Raw genomic sequence first — 24,524 nt, 5'->3', positions numbered from 1 at the left:
CACAAAAAGGTCTTTCAATAAATCAATTTTCCATCGTACGTGTAGGTCTACTACTTGTCTATACAGTATTTCTTTCATTACAAGTCTTAAACAGGATTTGTTGTTGTTGTGGTTGCTATTGCGATTGACAAAGATGATTTCTATAGCTTTATAATGTGATCAATTGTGTTGTACTTTTTTTCTTTGTAGTGCGTAATGGTTGTTCATCTGGGTTTTCCATTTGGTTTTTACTCGGGCTCTGTTACGGGATAAGAGTTTGGTTTGGCAGAAGGAGACAGGGGTTTTGAGAATGTTGCTGGAAATTTGGGATTTTTATTTAAGGTACCCACGAAATGGGAGTCTGCTTCAAAAAACGAGTTTTAGCACCTGAGAAAAACTGCAAACCATGATGTGCACAAAATCAAAGTAGCTTAACAAAGTATCTTTTGACTGGTAATTTCCTCATGTGCCGTAAACAGCACTGTGTACCAGGAAGAGTTTCAATCCACATTTATTATAAGAAGAAGAAGAATTGCCATAGAAGAGGATTTTCTTCAGAGATATTTTACGTCACGACGTCATCCTAAAGTAAATTTTCCAGTGTTGTCCTAATGAGTGAATGCTTAAAGTCACTTTTGTGTTCAAATACGAGATCATTTTGCTAAAAGCCAAGGCTATCAAGGTAACGTTAACATGAAGTTGCACATCATGACAGTAAAAACAAACACTTGTCACCCAGCAGCAGTGTGAGAGTCTCTCTCGTCTGCTGCCAGATTAACGAGTTAAAAGTTACATCTCATGGCGTCCACATGTCCCCATTGGCACCTTCAAAAGGCCACTCCAAATGCATCGCTACGTTTAATTAAGGTCGTTGGAAAGATTGACGTGTTTTTCTCATGAGCCAGCAGACAATTGGCCAGCTAGCCTTTTCGTCCTCTGTTGTCGTAAATAAGATATCTTAAGTAGGTGGGGAGGTATCCTTCACGTTCTGCCCTTTGGTTCCATCCTACCATCCATCCATTTTCTACTGCTTTTCCGGGTCGGGTCACGGGGCAAGTAGCTTCAGCAGGGCTACCCAGGCTTCCCTTTCCCCAGCCACTTATTCTAGCTCTTCCAGAGGGATCCCGAGGCATTCCCAAGATAGCCGAGGGATATAGTCTCTCCAGCGTGTCCTGGGTCGAAGCTGTCTTGAAGTTGTTCTCCATGGCCTCAATGAACTCCTTCCCCATTTTTGCAAAGCTTAATTCCGCTTGGCCAGTTGGTACCTATCAGCTGCCACAGGAGTCCCACAAGCCAAAAATGCCTGATAGGACTCCTTCTTCAGCTTGACAGCATCCCTCACTGTTGGTGTCCACTAATGTGTTCATGGGTTGCCGCCATGACACGTACCAACGTACTTACGGCCACAGCTGCGGTTGGCTGCCTTAGCAAAAGAGGCGCGGAACATACTCCACTTGGACTCACTGTCCCCTGCCTCTTCTGGGAAGTGAGCAAAGTTCTTTTGGAGGCGGGGGAGTTCAATTTCCTTCTGACAGGGGAATCTGCCAGCCCTTTCCAGCAGACCCTCACAATACGTTTGTGCCTGCCACTTCGGACCGGCATCTTCTCCCACCATTGGAGCCAAATCACAACCAGATGGTGATCAGTTGACAGCTCCGCACATCTCTTCATCCGAGTGTCCGAGATATAAAGCAAAGCAAAGCAAATTTATTTGTATAGCCTATTTCATACACGAGGTAACTAAATGTGCTTTACATGATTGAAGGTATTTGAAAATAAAGAGATAAAACATTTAAAATGGCATGAAAACAATAAAAATGACAAACCAAATATTAAAAAAAGATAATTAAAACCACATATATTGCAAGTAATATGATCAAAAGTGGATATATTCTAAAAAGCATGAGAAAAAAATGCAGTCACAAGTCTGATGACACAACCACAAAGTCGATCATTGAAATGCAACCTAGCGTGTCCTCTTGCCAGGTGGAGGTGTGGACACCCTTATGCCCGAACATGGTGTTTGTTATGGACAATCCGTGATGAGCACCGAAGTCCAGTAACAGAACACCACTTGGGTTCTGATCAGGGGGGCCTTTCTTCCCAATCACGCCCTTCCAGGTCTCAGTGTCATTGCCCACGTGGGCATTGAAGTCCACCAGCAGAATCATGGAGTCCCAGAGGGGGGCGCTCTTCAGCACTCCCACTCAGAAATCCAAAAAGGGTGGGTACTCTGCACTGCTGTTTGGTGCATTAGCACAAACAACAGACAGGACCCGTCCCCCTACCTGAAGGCTGAGGGAGGCTACCATCTCATCCACTGGGGTAAACCCAAATATACAGGCCCCGAGCCAGGGGGCAATCAGTATAACCACACCTGCTCGGCGTCTCTCACCATGAGCAACTCCAGAGTGGAAGAGAGTCCAACCCCTCTCAAGAAGAGTGGTGCCAGAACCCAAGTGGTGCATAGAGGTGAGTCTGACTATATCTAGTCGGAACTTCTCGACCTCACGCAGTAACTCGGGCTCCTTCCCTGCCAAAGAGGTGACATTCCATGTCCCTAGAGCTAGTTTCTCTAGCCGGGGATCGGATCGCAAAGGTTCCCGCCTTTGGCCACCAACCAGCTCACATTGCACCTGACCCCTATGGCCCCTCTCATCGGTGGTGAGCCCATGGGAAGGGGGGCAAATGTTATCCTTTCCGGCTGTGCCCAGCCGAGCCCCATGGGTGCAGGCCCGGCCACCAGGCGCTTGCCTTCGAGACCCACCTCCAGCCCTGGCTCCAGAGGGGGGCCCCGGTGACCCGCATCCGGGCTAGGGAAACGAAGATCCAATTTTTGTACTCATCATACGGGTTTTGGAGTTGTACTTTTTCTGGTCCCTCACCTAGGATCTTTTTGCCTTGGGTGACCCTACCAGGGGCATGAAGCCCCAGACAACTTAGCTCCTAGGAGCATCGAGACACACAAACCCCTCTACCACTATAAGGTGACAGCTTGAGGAGGTGGCCCTGTGGTTTGTTTGCAAATGTTTGTGTCTTTGTTTGTTTAAAAACTTCAAAACTGACACTAAGACAGTGTCAAAAGTGTTTCAGTTGTATGATTTCCTCTTATTATTTCATGCATAACTGCTGCACAACAAGGTTTCTAAAAAAAAAAAAAAAAAATTTTAAGGCAAACAAGTGAGGTGAGTTCAAAGAAAACTTCAGAAGTTGAGGGCATCACAAAAGTGCTGTTGATGAGCCACACAAGTGCAACTTAAAAAAAAAAAGCATAAAAACTCCCAATTCAAGTTAATGCTGCATATATATTTCTGTTTGATTTCTGAAATTTCACCTGTATCAGCCCACCCATAATTCAAGTGAATTTTGCTGTTTTTGATTAAGTAATTTGTGATTAATTTTATTATTTCATTCAACAAAATCCACCATTTTATTCATTTCATGCAAAGTGTTTTTTTTTTATTTGTTCATGTTACACGTTTTTACATCAACTGTTTTCACGTTTTCAACAGTGCATAAAGGCGTTTGTATTACTGGGGTATTTTTTTAAAATAATTTTTATTGCTAAAGTGTCCAAAATGTCCATTGTGACTAAATGAATAAGTAAAATTTGGGGTCTTGAGGCAAAACCCGTTGGGAATCACTGAGCACCGGAAAGTTAAAATATGAATCTTTCATCTACAGTGGCCTATTTCCCCGGCTTTTTTTTTTTTTTTTTTTAGCCTTGAAGTGGGGTGGGATAACGTGCAATCATAAGAAATGTTGAGTAACACAACTGGCCTTTTTACTTTATTTTTTTTTTAAATAATAGGTCTGTTGAAGAATCAAAAGATGGAGACAAAGAAAAGTAAGTTGGGTAACAGTAAGGCGGAGAGAGTATCTCAATAAGTAATTTGTCTTTGTGTGTGAGTGGAAAAGTGTGAGCTGGTTCCTCTGTGATTATTGATAAATTGTTGTAGTTATTCTCCTGTGTACATTGTGTTGTAAACATTGCAACTAAACTTTAATTTATGCGCACAAACCTCACCTTCAGTGTGCTGATAATGCACATTGCAACATTTCGCAAAACAAAATTGTCATAGTTTGCGGACCCCGGAATAGCCTTGGCCGCCCCACGGAGACATTACAGGCTGCTAATTAGAGGAGATGGTTAGTTTCATTTGTGTTCACATTTAATGTTTTCAAAACATTACTTCAGACATTGCTTTGTCCTCAGATAATGACACGTTTTTGCGACATTGGCACTATAACACTGGAACTGTGCTTCCATCCACTTGCATTGTAATGCATGAGAAGAGCCAGAAGGTGGTAGTACAGTACATTGCCAGCTGGGCCTCCATCACGCTGATGCCGATGGCGATGCCCAGGGGTGACATTACAGCGAACACCCCGATGTAAGCATTTTTCTTGTTTATTTGTGATTACTTGCCTAACCCAGTTGACTGGAGGTGAGGGACGGGGAACACTATGGACGGGTCACCAGGTCAGTGTTTGATTAAATGCATAATTACTTTAAAGTAACCAACATTTATCTTTAATCGGTTACAGAATGACTGATATTGTTACCAACAAGTATATATTTATCCATATGACGCCATAATCTAAATTAGCCACCGTTGCAGAGGGTGCAAAGAGAAGGGGTTTAAGAAGTGAATACAATACAGCCACAATAAACACCCTTTGAATAATAGTCTAGAACATCTCATGTCAGTTATACTAAGAAACATGACCTTGATAGATGAGGAACTTTGTACAGCCCTGCCATGCATTTGTCGCATTCACAAACTTACATTTGACCAGTTACACGACTCCCAGAGGGAGAGGAAACAGCCAGTTTACGGTATCGCAAGACCAGTCAACACATAACGCATACTTTGGCTGAATGCTCACTGGTACATCTCCAAAGTCAAACAATAATCAGTCTTTAGGTGATCCTTGATTGGAATTTTCAAAGAATTTATTTTAGTTTGAATCTGTGAATTATGTTCTTCAAACTTTTTTCATAACTTGTTTGAAATCTGATGCTGATATTAAATGGCTTACATGTAGTCACATTATGTGTTAAATTTATTTTTTTAGTACATTACAGTCTTCCTCTCATCCCCATTGGTGCTTTATTAGGAAAAAGGTGCAGATAATACTAAATCCCATCCTTTTTCTTGATTGCATTCTCTTTTTGGTCACAATATTAAGGCATTACATTTAGTGTGCAAGCTCTCATTACAAATCTGTCTTAAATTACATGAGCAACAAAATACTAGTGAGGCTACAAATAGGCTAGGAAGATTGCAATAAAACAGTACAAATCATGCTATCAGTGGTAAAGACTACAGGAAATAAAGTGATCAGGACCTCATTGTAAAATGAACAAAAGCAAATATGGAGGCACTTTTAAGGAAGCAAACTTCCCATTTGAATCAAACACAGCAAACAGACGTAAACAAATGTAGTTGCTGATGAGGTGACATGATTGGATGAAGTACAACATACAGTACACACAGTAAGGCCTTAATATTTCCAGTTGTTTCCTTCAGTCGGGTTCAAAATGTTTGCAACAGTTCAGATGTGCATCGTATACCCCGGACTGACTTGGTCAGTCAACAGGCTCAGTTGACGTAAAACTCCTAACGAACTAAAAGAAGTTATATTTAAAAATCCCTCACAAAAGGTCTTAAAAAAAAGTATACTCAAAGGTCTAAAACAATCAAGCATTTTACTGTGCTCCCTTAAAAATACTCCAAGTGGCGGAATATGAAGTGTCAGGACGTGCAGTGTAAACAGTCCGAACGTGGAGAAACATTCCATCTGCATTGGAAATAAAGACGACCCCAAACACAGAGCCAACACCTTGACGGGCACCTGAGCTTGAACGTCTCATGCACTTAGCCCAAAAAGGTGAGCGCAGCCATGACGATGAAGCCCAGCAAGATGAAGAGCACCTTGAGCAGCTGCTTCCCGGGGGAATTGAGCTCGTGCGGGAGGATCTCCAGGAAGGTGATGTAGATGAACGTTCCCGCGGCCAGCCCCTCCAGAACGGCCTGGATGAGGGTTCCGGCCGCCAGCTGGGCCTCCATCACGCTGATGCCGATGGCGATGCCCAGGGGTGACATTACGGCGAACACCCCGATGTAAGCCACCACCCACACGGGACGAACTGCGCTCTGGACCAGCTTCACAGACAGGCTGAAGACGATGATGCTCTTGTGGACCAGTATGGCGATGCAGATTTCCAACACCTGGAGAATCAAACAGCTGGATCATATTTTCCCCACATTGCACCACTTTTCTACTGAATAGAACAACACAATATCAGTAACTACTCCATTGAATGTAGTTCTGATTAGAATCATGTAATGGCAACAATAAGGCTGTAGATTTAAAAAGGGAAGAAAAAAAAAAGTTGTGAGGCTTCACCCGATGAATGTAAAGGCTCACTGAGGGTGCTGTGACCACATGACAAGATTTAAGTCAATCTTGTGACCACAACATTCCTTTCATGTCAAAGCATCCAACCAGAAGCTGGAACTTAGCTTTTTAAAGTATATTTACTTACGAGCTGTAATCATAGATACACAAAATATTTTTTACATTTGCATTTACTGAGTTAATGTGAACATACAGAATTATTTGCTCTTGGTGAGAAGCAGTGCAATTGTACACCACTGCAAAGTGCAGGCATCATCATCTATATATATATATATATATATATATATATATATATATATATACACACACACACGCAATATATATATATATTATAAATGACTACCGCTCTCAGTGTGGCTCAAAAGTAAGATATCTTGTCTTTGAAAAAAAAAAAAAAAATTTTATTGTGCAAAGGCACCCAATATTGAGTCTCAAGTGTATAAATCTAGGGTGGGGAAATATTTGCACTAAAAGTCTACACTTGATTTATATTTATAGTTTTCCATTCGACCTGTCCATTGACGGGTCATTTCCAAATGAGATCAAAAACAAAGTTGCAAAATATTTTAAATGCCAATACTAATACAATAAATCACACTTTAATTGTTTACAATACATTGAGTTATAATTAACCATTTTCATTTCAAGCATATGAAAATTGTTGATTTTAATTTTTCCGTTATTTACATTTAATTGTGTTATTTTAGGTCAAAATAGTCATTAGTGAATCAATAGTCACAGGACTCGTGATGATGTACATCATGGATCACCACTATGGTTGCGGACGACAAGATCCCTCCTAGCACCACGTGAGTAGCCTACGGGCCTGTTCTGAAAAGGCTTCGCCAGTGATGGGACAACGGGTCTCATTCACTAACCTTGCAGACACACAACTTTGAGCTGAAATTATGCAAATGCCCATTTGATGCACAAATCTCTGATTGATCAATAGGGTCATACTTGCATTTGCCTGTACTCTGCGAACAAATTTAGACGATCCTCAGACCACGCGTACCCACACAAAATGCACCAAAAAAGTTTTACTCAAAATGCAGTCAGTTCTAAAAACAACAATAACTCAAACCAGGAATTTGCTAATGGCGTGACTGTCCCAAATAACAATTAAAGGACGCCTCATCACTTTTAACTTTGATGAGTTCACGTGCTTGTTCAGCATGTGCATTACTTGGTGTGGTCCCCCTTTTTATTTATTTTTAAATGGACACTTTTGTACTAAGTCCATGCAATAAAGTATTATTTCTACGTAGGTCTAAATAGCCACAGTATGAGACTTTGAAATATTTTCTGTGATTCTACAATTGATCATTCTACAGTACATGCAGACCGGCACTGTCATGGTTGAATTCCAAACTATGAGTACTCTGATTGGAATATACAGCTCATATTTTCTGTCACTTAATTTTAATTTCATGAATTTATCCAACTGCCTCTTTGGTCCACTATACACATTCCTCACGATGTACAGTATTTTGGTATGCATTATTTTCTGTTACCTCAAGATGATCCAGTATCAGATAAAACACTTTTTTTTATTCATACCTTTGAGTCAGTGTTCTGCAGGCCGATTGCAAGCCCTTCAAAAACCGAATGGAGTGACAACGAGAGGAAAAGCATGAAGGAGCGAAAAGGCGAGTGGGCCTGAAAGTCGACATGGACGTGGTGGCCGCTGCTCTCCAGATCCGGACTCACGGTGGAGCCATGGACATGGCCGTGTCCGTGGCCGTTCCTGTTGTCTTGTATAAGGGGCGCCCACTCATTCACGGTCCCTCTCATCTCCCGACAGTTCAGAACCATCCTCTCCAGTATGAGGACTGTGAAGAAACCGACTGCCATGATGAACTCAGGAAGGGGGAAGTTAATCTACGTGGCAAGAACAATGACAAACATCAGTGGTATATCAAACGTTTTTGTTCAAAAGCCAGTGAAAATGTGCCCGAGAGGCGGGATACACCAATGACCATTCACACCCATTTAGACTCATCAGTGAACTTTACATGCATGTTTATAGAATGTTGTTGGACAGCAATATAAGAAAACGCATACAAATACATCGGAAACCCAGTTGCCGAGATCAAACCCAGCAGCTCAGAACTATGATGCAGACATGCAAACGCAGTTCACTCTGCAGCCCTTTTATTGTTACTTTGAAATCAAATAATTCTGCTTGTAATAAAAGTCACGCACAGCCACAATAACGAGTCATTTTTGAAAATTTTTTCAATCTATATATCACAGTGGTGCGAGGCAGAAAGCACTCAACGGGTGTGTGTGGAGGTTTACCTCCATCATGTTGGAGTCCAATGCAGTGTTCATGTCCTCCAGGTAATCTGGAATGATATCGAGCAAACATGCTGCCAGGAAAACTCCGCCGGCAAAGCAACTTATGAGACTCAGAACTGTACGGTGAGTCTCTGAAAATGTAAAGATGAAAAAAAAAAACAACAACAACAAAGATTTCATTTCTTAAATCACACAGGGACACGTTTACATTAACTTCATAAACTTGCTTTAGAAAAAAAAAAAAAAATCACGACAAATTCAACCAAAACTGCATTGACTGAAAAAAGGATATATTGTAGTGTAGGTCTATTCATCCCACATTACAATAACGGATTGGAAAATCTTTGCTTTATCAGTATAACAAAAGGTCAGGAGATTTGATGAGATCTTGATGACCCAATAGAACGTTCCAAAGTCTGAGAGAGAAGTGATCGTTTCACTTCCACATTACACAAGACCAGACTTATGGGCAAGTTAATTCAACACCTTTGTATTGCATTATGACAATATACATAAACTTTACTACCCAAGACATTTGCTCACCTACCTCATTAATGAATTTAAGCAAGATCCTGTTCTTAGTCCACGAGGTTTAATTACACATCTGTCCTATTTCTGCATTTATAACATCAAACTCGAGTGGGAAGGCTTTCATCAAGGTTTAGGAGTGAGTACATGGGAACCTCTGACCATTTTTCCAAAAGTGCATTTGTAAGGTTACACATCCATGGTGGGCAAGGAGCCCTGTCTCTCAGTCTCCACTCAAATTCACCCAAAAGTGTTCCATCAGGGTTGAGGTCAGGATTGTACAGGCCTGTCAAGTTAATCCACATTTAACGTCCATCTATGTCTTTATGAATTGATGCACAGTCATGGTGGAACAGGAAGGGGCCATCTGTAAACTGTTCCCATTAAGTTTGAAATGTCCAAAACTTTTGTCCTTGAGCTCCAGTAAAACAGAACTCTCAGTACTTCATCATACCAAGAGATTTTGGACAGTCAAACAGTGTGTGGATTACGCCTTACTGGTCCAACATGTCTGTGGACCACTGCCCAAAACAAAATCCGTAAAGACACGGATGACAGAGTTTGGTGTGGATGATCTTGACTAGCCTACACAAACCTCCCTTCAAACAGAGAGAACACCTTTGGGTTGTTTTTGAGCAGACTGTTAAACAGGCCTTCTCATCCTGACAAATGTGCTCCTGAAAGAATGGGGAGCGGGGGGAGCCCACAAACTAACTCCTAAACCTTGTTGAAAGTCTTCCAACAAGAGGCGAAACTGTTACAGCTATAAAGAGTAAACCAACATCAGATTCAATCAGATGGCTTTAGAATAGGATATTACTTAAAATCATATGCGACTCAAACCTTCTCTATCTGCACCTTTTTAAGTTTTAGTTGAACACCTGATCTAAACCTTACATTCCTAAATACAATTTATACCGACAAAGTCACCAGTGTCATTATTTTAACTGCCTCTTTCACTTGGATTAGGCAGACTTTTCATGTTGTAGGAAAAAAAAAATTGTTGTTAAAATCCCAACAAATAGACTTGTCCAAGGACCCACAATGCTTAAGCACCAAGACTAAAGATAGTGGTAGGACTGTGGAGACCTGTGGCCGGCCCTGTCTCTGTTTCGATTAAATCAACGTGTTTGATTTCAGTGATCTCATCCAAAGTTCCCAATTATGTGTGCTATGTTAACACACTTGATCAAATCCATGGGGAGTCAGGAATGTGCACACGTGACTTTGCACTAAGCAAACACCGATTCGTATTGTCCGAAATGACTTTTAAGGCAACATTTCAAACGATAAACGAGGTATTTATTTTGTACAAATCCAACAGTGTTTTTCCATAATAATAAGAAGATTTTAATTCAATGATCCACTTACCTGTCCCGTTTGTGTTCCTGAACCAAGTGACTCGAGCGGGGATGAATCCGAAAATAAGCGTTAGTAGCAACAAACCGAAAAGAGCGCCGATTTTTACTTGGAGCAAATATTCCATCTTGCGTGTAAGTGTCAGTCAGCGGTTCGCTGCTAACCTGACCAGATCTCGAGAGTTGCGAACCCCCAAAACACTTGGTCGACAATACAAACACAGATAAATCATAGTGTTGTGTGTTAAGTGGAACTCGCTCTTTCTACGGTGGCCGACAAAGGTCGCCTAACAACCCCAGGGTGCCACCCACTGACATAGAAACCTCATTAGGATTTAGGCTTGCTGTTGTGATACGTCTGTATTTCTGCCATCTTGGATGTGGTACACCCAACATAAACGAGTAGGAGTAAAGGAGGCCTTCACAAAGTGCAAAAAGTTAATACTGTAACTTTCTTATTCTCTGAAACTTTGACAAAGCTAAATTCAAGCACAAACTCCCTATTACATGCAGCACATCGACTGTCCTACCAGGGAAAATAACATTTTTGACCACTGCTATACTAAAGTAAATCATGTATACCGTGCCATACATACCTCATGCAGCCCTGGGCTCCTCTGATCACCGCTTAATTCACCTAATACCTACATAAAGGTATGAACTTGGATACACGAAGCCTACAGTGAAAACAGTGAAAACAGTGGGCCAATGAAGTAAAGATAGAACTTCAAATCTGTCCCAACTGCACAGACTGGAGAGTCTTTGAAAATTCAGCTGGCAGCCTGAATGAATATACGGACACTGTCACATCCTACTCTGTTTCTGTGAAGAAGTGTGTAGACGTACAAAGTCATGTTGGTCGTTCAATAACAAACTTTTGCATGTTTCACGCCGGACCATCTCAACAGCGTCACAGGTCTCCTGCTGAATACACTGCAGTTTTCCTACCAAGGAAACGGGTTTGCTGATGATGGAGTCAACATGGGATTGCACTTTATCCTAGAACACCTTGGCTTTACAGGGACCTCTGCAAGGATCCTGTATATGGAATTCAGCTCTGTGTTCAAAAACATCGTCCCAGAACTCCTCTACTTCAAACCTCTCCAGTTCAGCGTCTCGCCTGCCATCTGCCAGTGGATCTACAACTTCTTGAAGGCCAGGATACAGCAGGTGAGGGTCGGGGACACACTAATCCATACGCACTATCAGCACAAGGACAGCCCATGGTGGTGTCCTCTCCTCGGTGGTCTTCTCTCACTACATGAGCAACTGAATTGCAATTCAACGGGCTGTCAAACTCCTGAAGTTTGCAGATGACACCACAGTTTTCAGCCTCATCAAGTACAGTAATGAGTCTGCGTAGCAACAGGAAGTGGCGAGGCTGGAGCTATGGTGCGGCTGACACAATCTGGAGATGAACACACAAAAGACAGCAGAGATGATTGTGGAGTTGAGTAGGCATTCAGCTGCCTCTCACCCTCTCCAACTGTCTGGTGGTGTCAACAGTCGAGACCTGCAAAGTCCTGGGAATTACAGTCTCTCACAACCTGAAGCGCGAGATCAACATCAAGTCCATCCTCAAAAAGGCCCAGTAGAGGATTCCCGGATTTTTATTAGAAAGCTTGGCTTGCCAAGGGAGCTGTTGAAGCAGTTCTACTCAGCGGTCATTGAGTCAGTACTGTGTTCCTCCATCACAGTCTGGTTTGGTGCTGCTACAAAAAAGGCCAAACTCAGACTGTAACAGACAATCAAAACTACTGAAAGGATTGTTGGATTTGCAAACTGCCTCAACCAAGACAGGCGCATGAAAAATCCTGTTGGACCATTCACATCCTGATCATCAGCTATTCCAGCTCCTTCCCTCAGGTATGTGCTACTGAACAATGCAAACCAAAACTAGCAGATGTTCCAATAGATTCTTCCCTCTTGCAATTAACTTCTTAAATAGGTTCATTTAGAATTCCACTGCAACAGGCTGCCTTTTTTGTGTGTGATTAATTATACATCACTTGTGCACTCACTGTAGTAGTCTCACCTTGGTGCACTACTTACACATCTATTGTTGACCAATACTGGCCATTCATGTGCCTGAGAGGCATCTGCAACATTTGCACAATGGGCTGTTTTCACGTGACGTCACCCGTTGTGAATCCTCGGACGGCGGCCATTTTTTATTCCTGAGGTCCGTGACTCAAACATACAGAAGGTGGACGACATTATCTTTCTAACTGCATTTATTGAAGACGCGACCGACAGCACATCAAGCCCAGACTGACTACTATGCTAACTCGCATACACACATCATGGGACTCAGGACTGCATCACAAAGGCACAGTATAGTTCCCTTGATCTTTTACTCTATGTGACAGAAATCACGAAGGAGGAGCAGTGGGATTGGATACTTGTCTGCTCAAGACACTTCGTAATTGTTTAGTTCTGTCTTATTTTTTATAGTTAGGTTGTTGTAGCTAATCAAAATTGCTGCAGTGTGTGCTGAGCTCTGTAACGTCAGTGTACCATTCCTCGTTAATATAAAAGCATATTCCACCTGTTAGCATACAGGTACAGTGAGGAAAATAAATATTTGAACACCCTGCTCTATTGCGAGTTCTCCCACTTAGAAATCATGGAGAGGACTGAAATTTGCATCGTAGGTGCATGTCCACTGTGAGAGATAATTTAAAAAGAAAAATCCAGAAATCACAATGCATGATTTTTTTAACGATTTATTTGTATAATACAGCTGCAAATAAGTATTTGAACACCGGATAAAACCAACGTTAATATTTGGTACTGTAGCCTTTGTTTGCAATTACAGATGTCAAACGTTTCCTGTAGTTGTTTACCAGGTTTGCACATGCTGCAGGAGGGATTTTGGCCCACTCCTCCACACAGATTTTCTCTAGATCAGACAGGTTTCTGGGCTGTCACTCAGAACCACCTGAATAGGCTATGCCAGAACCTTGATATGCCTCTTATGGAGCCACTCCTTGGTTTTCCTGGCTGTGTGCTTCGGGTCATTATCATGTTGAAAGACCCAGCCACGACCCATCTTCAATTCTCTGACTGAGGAAATCTCAAAATACATGGCTGCAGTCATCTTCTCCTTAATATAGTGCAGCCCTCCTGTCCCATGTGCAGAAAAACACCTCCAAAGTATGATGCTACCACCCCCATGCTTCACAGTAGGGATGGTGTTCTTGGGATGGAACTCATCATCCGTCTACCTCCAAACATGGTTAGTGGAATTATGACCAAAAAGTTCAATTTTGGTCTGATCTGACCACAAAACCTTCTCCCATGACTCCTCTGTATTATCCAAATGGTCATTGGCAAACTTAAGGCAGACCTTGACATGTGCTGGTTTCAGCAGGGAACCTTCCGTCCATGATTTCAAACCATGATGTCTTAGTGTATTACCAACAGTCACCTTGGAAAGGGTGGTCCCAGCTCTTTTCAGGTCATTGACCAAGTCCTGTCGTGTAGTCCTGGGATGATTCCTCACCTTTCTAAGGATCATTGAGACCCCACGAGGCGATATCTTGTATGGGGCTCCACTCCGATTGAGATTGACTGTCCTGTTTAGCTTCATCCATTTTCTAATCATTGCTCAAACAGTGGACCTTTTTTCACCAAGCTGCTTGGCAATTTCTCCGTAGCCCTTTCCAGCCCTGTGGAGTTGTACAATTTTGTCACTGGTGTCTTTGGACAGCTCTTTGGTCTCGGCCACTTTACAAGTTTGAGTCTTACAGATTGTATGGGTTGGACAGGTGTCTTTATGCAGCTAACAACCTCATCTGATTCAGGATAATACATGGAGTGGAGGTTGACTTTTAAAGGTGGCTAAACAGGTCTTTGAGGGTCAGAATTCTCGCTGATAATTAGGTGTTCAAATACTTATTTGCAGCTGTATCACACATATAAATCGTTAAAAAAATCATACATTGTGATTTCTGGATTTCTCCTTTTAGATTATCTCTCTCACAGTGGACATGCACCTACGATGAAAATTTCAGACCCCTCTATGATTTCCAAGTGGGAGAACTTGCAATATCGCAGGGTGTTCAAATACCTATTTTCTTCACTGTAAGTGCCCATATAAAATATATATATATATATATATATATATACATATAGGCACTTACCTGTATGCTAACACGGAAAATGAAAGGCAGTGGAATATTATTTTTTTAATATCGAGGCAAACTTTGTTTATTCCACTTTTTTTTTTCAAAAAGTAAAACCTGTATGTTAGTTCACCACAAGCAAAGTGAAATGTTTATTATTTGTTTAAAATTTGATGAAAATTGCAGAAAGACAAAAGAATAAACCCATTATTACATTACAAAATTCTCAAATCTTTCAAGTGACTAACAAAAAGGGATCTTAGCTGTAATGTTGGCCTTCTCAAAAGAGTATCAATTAAGCTCGTTAGCTCGGCGACATGATCAGCACATGGAGGTTGAACCCGGACAGCGTGATAGCAACGTCAGGCACTCGTCCACAAAGCCAAGTCTCCGTGAAGCACAGAGCTGCAAAACGTCCAAAGACTTTCGTCGGAAGCGTTAGACGATGTCCCCACTATCGAAGTCGGACTTGTATCCCGGATCACAAGCCTCTTCATCGTGAGGCTTTGAAGAGCGCGCCGACTAACAACTCTGGAAACACCTCAGCGAATTGGCGAGAGTTGTCGAAAAAAAGTCAGAAGAAAAGTCAGAAGAAGGCTCTCTGATGGTTAGCAAGTACTCTCTTGTACTTGTACCTTGTACTTGTACTTGAATCCCGAGACGCCCGTGAAACACAAAAACACAAACAGTAACGGAGAGCATTACTGGTACACGTTAGGTAGGGAGATTAAATGGCGGCGCGCAGTAGTGTATGGGTAATTCACCATAAAATGTGACGTCAGTGAAAACAACCCATTGACATTGTCCCAGATTATTGCACTACTAATCACTATAAAGTTATTGAACTGGACTCTTGCTCTAGTAGTCATTCAAACTGCTCTAATTGCTAGAGGACTCTGCATCTTTTTGCAAAATTGTCACAAAAAAAAAGAAAAGTACAGTCATTGCAAGATTACTGGTCACCTTTTATTGCTCAGTGACTGTTCTCGCACTGTCTTTATGTCTCAAAAGTATGCAGGTGCTCAGGACATAAAAAGGAAACTTTTTGCTAAAAGTATTCATACATTTAAGAAAAACATTGTACAGTGTACGAGTTACATATTATGTATTTACTTCTGTGAATACAATAAGCACTGTCAATAATACAACTATTAACAAAGGAGTAGATAGGAATCTAGAGTGGACTCCGGTGGATATAAAAAGTCTACACACCCCTGTTCAAATGCCAGGTTTACAATAATGAGATCACATTAAAGCAGTTTAGAGCTTTCCCCGACAACTAGTTAACCATAAGATGTACAATTCAATTGACAAATTATATATATTTTTTGGAGAGGGGAAATAGAAATAAACAACTGAGATTACATACAGTCGTTGCACAAGTGCACACATCCACTGATAAATGGGGATGTGGCTGTGTGAAGAATGAAGAAGTAACATTCAAACTCTTGTTAAATGACAGTCAACAAATAGTTCCCACCATTTAAAGTGCCTCTGATTAAAATCTCAGCTGTTCTAGCAGAGTTTTCAGACTTTTGTGCTCACATCTTACAACAACAGGCATGGTCAGTAGAGACCCTATGCTGTTCAAAGGCATTCATTAGAAAAAAAAGAATAAAATAAAAAAAACTCCAAAGCCTTGGTGTCAAATATCATAGGATGTGCAGTATTTTTCCCATCATGTTCGCCCAACAGATATCAAAACACTTTGGGTAGAATTGGGTGGGTATAAAGAGAGTTGAATTTAAACTTTTTTTAAGCATTATAGAATGACGAAATAAAAAGGCTGCTGGAAAAATGGCACACTTTTCATCCAGTCCAAATTGAGAGATGCTTGAGCGCCATTTCTATATAATCAAATATTTACACAAGTGAGTCTTTTCACATTTGGGAGAAACAATGGTGTAGTACTATCCACGTAGTTCTGAATTTATGTTTACAGAATTCTTTGGAATAGTGAAAAGTACTTGATCAGTCTCAATCCCATACATAGCGTCTTTTATTTTTGTTGGCACATTTCCAAGCGGCACATGTACTCTTCTCGCCGTTCCACTTTTCCACATCCAACATGGCGGAGACGTCAACGTAGGATTCAGGCCAAACATGCTATCGAGCGATGTATGTAGATGAAGTAGTCACCTACTTGAATAAGGTACTTATTAAAAGAAAACAACACATGGGGTCATTACTCATAAATAATACGTCAAAAGCTAGTGTAAAAATATTCTCTAAATAATAATTGTAAAATGACCACCAGAAGGTAGACAAGCACCACATTTCAAGTTTCACGTACATCGATGACGTTTATTTCACGCGCCGGACGTGAAAGACGAATGGAACGCTGATGTGTTACAATAATTTTACCCGTAGCGATTTTGTCGGAAGCGGTAACATAACCGTAGCGAAGGTGGGTTTGAAGACAAACTGTTAAAAAGGACACCGTGAAAACGACCGGAGGTATCTTTCTGACAGCTAATGGCGGTGAGGTTTCACATGCATGCAGTTTTATGGTGTTCACCGACCCGACTGTCTGACTGAAGCCATTTGGACCACGGAGTGAAATTACACTCTATAGTTTTAAATTAAATTTACTCTGCCATGTTCTCAAATGACAATGACTGTAATTCATTTATTCATTCATTTAACACAAGTGTGTCAGAATCACTTTTTTCCCCCCAGAATAGTTCCATTACTCAGTGGTGTATTGATGTTAGTCGTACATGAAATGTAGAAGACGTTTAAAAAAAAAATCTAAAAAACAGGAAAAGCAGTTGCAATGCACAAAATCAAATTCAGTTAAACCAGTCATTCATTTAATGACATGTAATGCTTATATGAAGTTATTAATAACAGCTTTTGCTCCCCCACCCTCCTCTTCTTTCAGCCTAAAGGCAAAGTTGGTACGAAGGGAAAGAAGCAGATTTTCGAGGAGAATGAGGCAACCCTCAAATTCTATACAAGAGTTATTCTGGGAGCTAATGTAAGCATGAGTCCTGAATTTGTCTGCCATTATATCTGAGCATGAACGTGTAAGAAAAGTCAACCAAAAGCGTAATGTAAGATGACCAGCGTTTTATTTTTCAAGCCGTTTATTGGTCAGTTTTGTAACTCCCTTAACTAACTGTAATTAATTATCTTACTCAGGCAATATATGCTGCTGTAAATCTTTTGATCTTCTACAATTCATCTAGTTTTTGGACATGGGTGAGTATAATAATTAGATGTTGAATGGATTTTTTGAGAAAGGCTTCAGTTGATGTTTTCGTTTCTCATCTCAATGTAGCTGTTCTTAGTGTTTGCGCTTGCTGTGTATGTTGGGAGTTACCGTTCCATGTCCACAATGGCCAAACCAGTGTTCGCTGACGATGGAAGTCTCCTTGACGGAGGAATAGACTTAAACATGGAGCACGGGATGGCAGAGTAAGTGATCAAACCACATTAACAACATAGAATCCAGCGCATGTTTAACATTAATGCTCAATTTTTGATTTATTTCAATTAAGGTATTAGTTTGTTGGTTTAGTTTGTTCTTGTTCACTTAATTTGACTCAACAGGAAGAATAAACACAAGAAATAGTTCCGATTGGATGTTTGTGCAAACTACTAAAAAGTACAATAATAATCACATTGTTGTGTTACTGCCTCTTGGTGTCAAATAAAACAGGGATTTTATTTCTTCATAAAATCCATCTACTTGATAACAGCTCTTGCATTACATCACATCACATCACATTACATTAGACAGCAGTACCAAAATATTGTGTTTGCCAAGCATAATCCAGTCACTGTGATTTGTCCGGCGCAATGCGCCCACGCGCCATCTCACTCGCAAATCTGCAATGTCGAGCATGAAAAATCACACGCGTGGATTTGTTTTTGAGTAGGAATACATAGATATTGAAAGATGTCGCTTATTTTGTGTGGTTTTGACCAATGATCCCTCTAAACTGTGCCACTGTGCACTTGTCGCACAGTCGGCGCACATGAAAACCGATCCAGCGCAGTGAACCATACCCTGACTTTTTGTTTTTTTTTTAAAAGACAGAAGCACACAGTCTCCAACAATGAACTGCTGCTCAGCGTACTTCTACTTCCTAGTTTACCTGACACAGCCCCCCCCCCCGCTCTTCAAGGGGTACGCTCATAATTACAAACAGAACACACAGCCGTAACATTATATCTACGCGCATGACTGACCACACCTGTACATTTTTCAAATGTGAGTGACTGATAATTTGGAAAACAGTTTAAAAGAGCACCTGTCAGTTTGGAAAAGGTTACAAACGCCGTTTCGAAAGCTTTAGGATTCCAGCGAACCATAGGGAAAGCCATTATCTTCACATGGAAGAGTGCTGAACGTTCCTAGGAGTGGCCGGCCTATAAAGATTCCCCCCAGAGAACAGTAATGACTCATCCAGAAAGCCACAAACGAACTCGGGACAGCTTCTTAAGAATTCTTGGCCTCCTGAGCCTCTGTTGAAGGGCCACTGACAGGAAAACTATGATTTTTCTGTATGTTTTAAATTAAAAAAAAAAAAAAAGGCAACTGCAACCAGAATGGACTCATCCGTTTTTTTCACCACACAACATGATTTTGATTTATATGGCTTTTTGTAACTCCCGCCATGAAAATCCTCTTGAGGGATTTGTTTTGGAGAAGAAGCAGGAAGTGACGTTATCAGCAGGAGCCCACTCAGGTGGCAAAAATGCCATCCTTAGCAGAGTTCCAAGGCGAAAACCACTGGTGATCAAAAAGAGTATAAATGCTCATCTCACGTTTGCAAGAAAAAATAAAAAAAATGTGGATGATTCCCAAGACTTTTGAGCAAATATATGAACTGACAAAATGTAAGTTTAATTTTTTTGGAGAAGGTCTGTGTCTCGTTAATTCTGTCGTAAATGTCGCACAGAATTAAAAAAAAAAATTAAATAGCATCATCCCAACAATCAAACATGGTGGGTGGTTGTGTGATGGCCTTGAGGAGCTTTCTAATTCAAGACCTGGACCACTTGCTATGATTGAGGAAACCGTGAATTCTGGTCTTGAACAGAAAATCCCGAAAGAGAATGTTCAGCTTTCTGTTGATGACCTCAAGTTAAAGTGCAATAAGATTCTGAAGCAAATGAATTGGTTAACAAAACAAAATCAAGGATTTGTCCAGACTTAAATCCAATTAAAATGCAGTGTTGTGAACTTAAATGCCATTTATGCTCAAACTCTTTTTTTTTTTTTCCTCTGAATTAAAACAATTCTGCAACCACTTATGATGTTGAGGAGTTGTTACTTTTTCAGAAAGGGCCAGGTTAAGTTTGCGTAGCGTTTTTTTCTTTAATAAAGGAAATCAGCTGTTAAAAACATTTAAAGTTCATTTAGTTATTTTTGTCTATTTGTGTGAAGATATAAAACAAAGTGGGGAAATAATGGAAAAATATAAGACAATACTTTTCCACGACACTGTGTATGTGTGTCGTTTTTTTTTTTGCAATGACATTTTTTTTTTACATGTCTACCAGGCACCTGAAGGACATCATTCTGCTCACAGTGTTTGTCCAAGTGCTAAGCTGCATCTCTTCATATTTTTGGTATCTCTGGCTACTGGTAAGAGTCCCATTATTATTATTTTTTTTATCACTCTTGTTTTTGCTCTCTATCCAATTATGCACGATTCAGTTCCTGTCTCGTTTATTATCCAGGCGCCGGCTCGCGCGGCTCAACTGCTGTGGGTGAACATCCTGGGCCCCTGGTTTTCGGCAGAGAGCCCATCAGCGCCAGAGGAAGTGAACGAGAAGAAGCAGAGAAGACAAGAGCGCCGACAGATGAAGAGATTCTGATGTTAAAGAGCAAACAAAGCAGTATTTTATTTTTTTTTATACACAGGATCTATTAAAATCCTAAATTATTGCATAGAACAAATATTGTTTAATTAAACCCAAATGTGATCATATCCACTGTTTGTTTTCTTCCTGCATGCAATCCAGTTTCCTTCTGGAATGACACTTGACTTGACCTCATGTAAAACTTGTCATTGTCCTTTTGGCCCTGCACAGTTTTATTAAATTTTGCACTTAACATCCAACACATTGACGGAAATTACCTCAAAAGTCATATTGCAGTGCAGGGATTTTTTTGTCTTGATTAGTTTAAAATGTGACAATGTTTCATTTGTTTGTGAGGTACAAAGCCCAGGTATGCAATGGAAATTTTTTATTTATTTATTGTGCAATGGCTGGGCAACATATTACATTATGGGTTGGTATGTCTGCCTCAGTTTTTCTGCGTTCGAATCTCAACTTGGGTGTTCCTAAATGTTGTTTCTGTGCTTGTGTGCTTTTTCTCTGGGGCCTCCGGCTTTGTCTTGCATTCCAAATGTGTGTGTGTGTGTAAGTGGGGGGTGTTGATGGGTACAGACAGTGGTGACATTTGGCGTGTGCTAATTGTGCACACTGTTGCCGAATGGATTTTAAAGTTGCTGCTCGCTTTTTTGAGTGGTACCTTCTACATTTCTCGTCAGTCCACCCACACAACCCCCTGTTGAGGATTTTTACATTTCCACTGTAAATATGTACTACCCCCACCCCTGTGTTTTTGGGGTGTTTTTGTTCTGTCATTTTAAACAAGGATTGAATTGCCTTTTCAAGGTCACGTGACAGCTTTTCAGTGGATTTCAAGTCTGGACTAAAAAAAAGATATATATTTTTTTAACTTCTTGAGAAGTTGACTTGGTAGTGTGTTTTGCATCGTTATCTTTCTGCAGAACTCGAATGTGCTTCAGCTTGAGATCACAAACTGATGGCAGCACATTCTCCTTCAGGATTGTCTGGTAAAAAACAGAATTCATGGTTCAATCGCAGCATGTTGTCCAGGTCCTGAAGGAGAAACCCATGCAAAAACCATCACACCCTCACAATATTTGACTGTTGGTAAAAGTAAAGGTGCTGCATTATGCCAGATGTAATGAGACACATCTTTCAAAATGTTCAATTAAATCGGGCATTTACTTTTTCACACAGGACCAGGTAGGTTTGAAAATTTTTTTCCAAATAAAATAATTTAAGAAGAGTGTTTTGTATTCACTTGGGTTATCTCCTTGTCTGATACTAACATTTGTTTGATCTTAAAAGTGTGGAAACTTCAAAAACGAGAATTTATTAAGGGAGCCAATGTTTTTTTTTTCACAGTGATGGAACTCTAGTAAACCAAAACCAAATTTTGAGTAAAAGAAAAATGTTCTGGCTCAAAATAGGTGACAGAAGGTTTTGGGCAGCACGGTGCCTCACCTGGTAAAGCATTGGCCTCACAGTTCTGAGGTCCTGGGTTCAATCCCGGACCTGCCTGTGTGGAGATTGCATGTTCTCCCCGTGCCTGCATGGGTTTCCTCCGGGCACTCCGGTTTCTTCCCACATCCCAAAAACATGCAACATTAATTGGACACTCTAAATTGCCCCTAGGTGTAATTGTGAGTGCGGCTGTCTCAATGTGCCCTGCGATTGCCTGGCAACCAGTTCAGGGTGTACCTCCTGCCCATTGACTGGTACGATAGGCTCCAGCACTCCCTGCGACCCTCATGAGGATAAGCGGTTAAGAAAATATTATGGATGTATGTATGTACATATATATATATATATATATAATATATATATATATATATATATATATATATATATATAAAGAAAAAAGTATTTGAACACTGTCAGGTTCACCAATCAGATATTCATTAAACAGGACAAAAAAGGAAGCAAAGACACCCGTTCAAGTCTCGCGAGGAGAGACGAGAGGAACTGTCTCGTACAATTCACCACTGCACTCTCTGATTATCCTCTCCTCAGCAACTCTATTTATTTAGTTTTAAGACGCCCCATATTTACATGGATGTTACAAAAAGGAGACGGCAGGCAAAACAGTTGGAAACAAGGAACAACACGTTTGTTCATGTGCGTGTGCATGTGTGGAAGATTGCTGAATACATGTATGGTCATCATTTCTTTAACAGGCAGCAGTTCTAACAGTTCTGATGATTAGATGTTTTTGTTCTTGTTATCTCCTGCTAGGAGGCTACCACGTTATCTGGAGCAGAGCAAAGCATTTCTTTATTTGAAGCAGATGTATGATGATTATGATCACAATTATTCCTACATTTCCCCCCGTTTCTCCTGCATTTGCTACCACGTTTTCTAGAGCTGAGCAAAGCATTCTTCATTGCAGGCAGGAACAATTACTGAATTGGAGCAGAGCAAAGCATTTCTTCATTGCAGGCAGGAACAGTTACTGAATTGGAGCAGAGCAAAGCATTTCTTCATTGCAGTCAGAAGCAGTTACTTAATTCTATTTACAATTATTTCTACATTATCGTCCTGTTTATCCTACATTTGCTCAAATCCTCACAACATCTCATAAATCACCCTTTCGGCTTTATTCTACATAGTTACACTCGGAGGAAATATATAGCACTAATTACCTGTAATCTTCTAGATCAGAGAACAGGTCTAGAAGAGAAGTCATAACGTCATCATCGTGGTCAACAATATCACTGTCATTACCCTGTTGTGCCAATAGTGGACATTTTTCTGGCAATTTTGAATTTGTCAGGGCAATAGCAGTGGTTATAAGTTGGTTAAGTGATGCCTTTATGCAGGGAATACAACAACATCCACACAATGCAAGAATAGCTGCAAACAGCTATAGAAACTAGGACAGAGAACACCAAATTTTTACATTTGCCAAACTCTTTCTTTTTTTTCCCACCACTCAGACCTGGCTGATGTGTTTACACCAGAGTGCTCCTTCATCTTGTGGTTCAGCATGTGGAAGCCTTGAATGGCCCTTGTACGTGACCCATCAGGTGCTGTGATATTTGGAATAAACAACACTGGTCACCGAACATTGAGCAGTCACCACCCTTCTCGGCCAAGAGCATGTCGACCGCTATGCGGTTCTGGAACGTCATGAGTGAGGTTGCAGCTGGTTGTTCCCTTATGGCAATAAAGCCTGCTTCCGTATAATTACCTAGTTTCTGTACATTGTAATGTATGTAGTTGATTCTGTCAACGTTTTTATTCAGACTTATCCATAACAAGATGGATTCCCATCCTGCAGTAATCTCGTTAACCAACTTATACTCATCTGGTACGTAGTTGGGATGCTATTTGCATCAATGTATGTCGGATCTCCATCTTTCCAAGAGGACCTTCACCTTCGAGAGAACCCAAGGGAATGTCCAAAGATGGATGCGTCCAATTGTATACCCTCTGCTTTGGATGGAAATACAGTCACAGATAAGAGCAGTGATACCAGTGCACACGTTCCTGCTGCATTTATCAGTCTGTCATACAACTTTTTCTATATTGCAAGCTCTCGCACTTCGAAATCATGGAGGGGTCTGAAATTTTCATCATGCATGTCCACTCTGAGAGAGATAATCTAAAAAGAAAAATCCGGAAATCACAATGTATTTTGTTTTAATGATTTATTTGTGTGATACAGCTGCAAATAAGTATTTGAACACCTGAGAAAAAAAACAATGTTAATATTTGGTACCGTACCCTTTATTTGCAATTACAGAGGTCAAAGGTTTCGCTGAGAAACACGGAGTTTCAGCTCCCTCCAAAGATTTTCTATTGCGTTTAGGTCTGGAGACTGGCTAGGCCACGTCAGAATCTTGATATGGTTCTTACGGAGCCACTCATTAGTTTTCCTGGCTGTGTGCTTTGGGTCATTGTCATGTTGAAAGACCCAGCCACGACCCATCTTCAATGCTCTGACTGAGGAAACGAGGTCGTTCCCCATATATATACATATTTTCTTAGC

General features: G+C 40.8%; 2 protein-coding genes across 5 annotated transcripts; one reads left to right on the top strand and one right to left on the bottom strand.

Annotated features, from left to right (window-relative positions):
* Positions 1–5,028: 5,028 nt before the first annotated feature.
* Positions 5,029–10,885, bottom strand: slc39a1 (solute carrier family 39 member 1). Of its 2 annotated transcripts, none has more exons than XM_061815422.1 (4): positions 10,606–10,885; positions 8,707–8,837; positions 8,116–8,286; positions 5,029–6,215 (listed from the first exon to the last, which is right to left on the bottom strand). In XM_061815422.1, the coding sequence occupies exons 1-4, from the start codon at positions 10,718–10,720 to the stop codon at positions 5,862–5,864; spliced, it is 771 nt and encodes a 256-aa protein (XP_061671406.1). In that variant the 5' UTR covers positions 10,721–10,885; the 3' UTR covers positions 5,029–5,861. The 2 variants fall into 2 exon arrangements, with proteins under 2 accessions (XP_061671406.1, XP_061671405.1); XM_061815421.1 differs by having other exon boundaries at positions 7,966–8,286; positions 10,606–10,883.
* Positions 10,886–16,990: 6,105 nt separating this feature from the next.
* On the top strand, positions 16,991–20,664 carry tmem208 (transmembrane protein 208). Of its 3 annotated transcripts, none has more exons than XM_061813939.1 (6): positions 16,991–17,126; positions 17,604–17,699; positions 17,864–17,923; positions 18,003–18,139; positions 20,234–20,318; positions 20,414–20,664. In XM_061813939.1, exons 1-6 carry the CDS (start codon positions 17,064–17,066, stop codon positions 20,549–20,551), a joined length of 579 nt encoding a protein of 192 aa, XP_061669923.1. In that variant the 5' UTR covers positions 16,991–17,063; the 3' UTR covers positions 20,552–20,664. The 3 variants fall into 3 exon arrangements, with proteins under 3 accessions (XP_061669923.1, XP_061669925.1, XP_061669924.1); XM_061813941.1 differs by having other exon boundaries at positions 17,014–17,176; XM_061813940.1 differs by having other exon boundaries at positions 17,014–17,200.
* The last annotated feature ends 3,860 nt before the right edge of the window (positions 20,665–24,524 follow it).

This window comes from Syngnathoides biaculeatus, chromosome 3, assembly GCF_019802595.1.
Source record: "Syngnathoides biaculeatus isolate LvHL_M chromosome 3, ASM1980259v1, whole genome shotgun sequence".
Taxonomy (NCBI): domain Eukaryota; kingdom Metazoa; phylum Chordata; class Actinopteri; order Syngnathiformes; family Syngnathidae; genus Syngnathoides; species Syngnathoides biaculeatus.
This window is presented reverse-complemented; position numbering and strand designations above follow the sequence as displayed.

Coding starts and splice junctions, on each gene's coding strand:
- slc39a1 (XM_061815421.1), bottom strand. CDS start 10,720: ATGGAATATTTGCTCCAAGTAAAAATCGGCGCTCTTTTCGGTTTGTTG. Junction 8,287..8,706: donor TGGACTCCAACATGATGGAG/GTAAACCTCCAC, acceptor CTTGCCACGTAG/ATTAACTTCCCCCTTCCTGA. Junction 6,216..7,965: donor TGCAGAACACTGACTCAAAG/GTATGAATAAAA, acceptor TTGATTCTCCAG/GTGTTGGAAATCTGCATCGC.
- tmem208 (XM_061813939.1), top strand. CDS start 17,064: ATGTGTTACAATAATTTTACCCGTAGCGATTTTGTCGGAAGCGGTAAC. Junction 18,140..20,233: donor ATGGAGCACGGGATGGCAGA/GTAAGTGATCAA, acceptor CATGTCTACCAG/GCACCTGAAGGACATCATTC. Junction 20,319..20,413: donor TTTGGTATCTCTGGCTACTG/GTAAGAGTCCCA, acceptor TTTATTATCCAG/GCGCCGGCTCGCGCGGCTCA.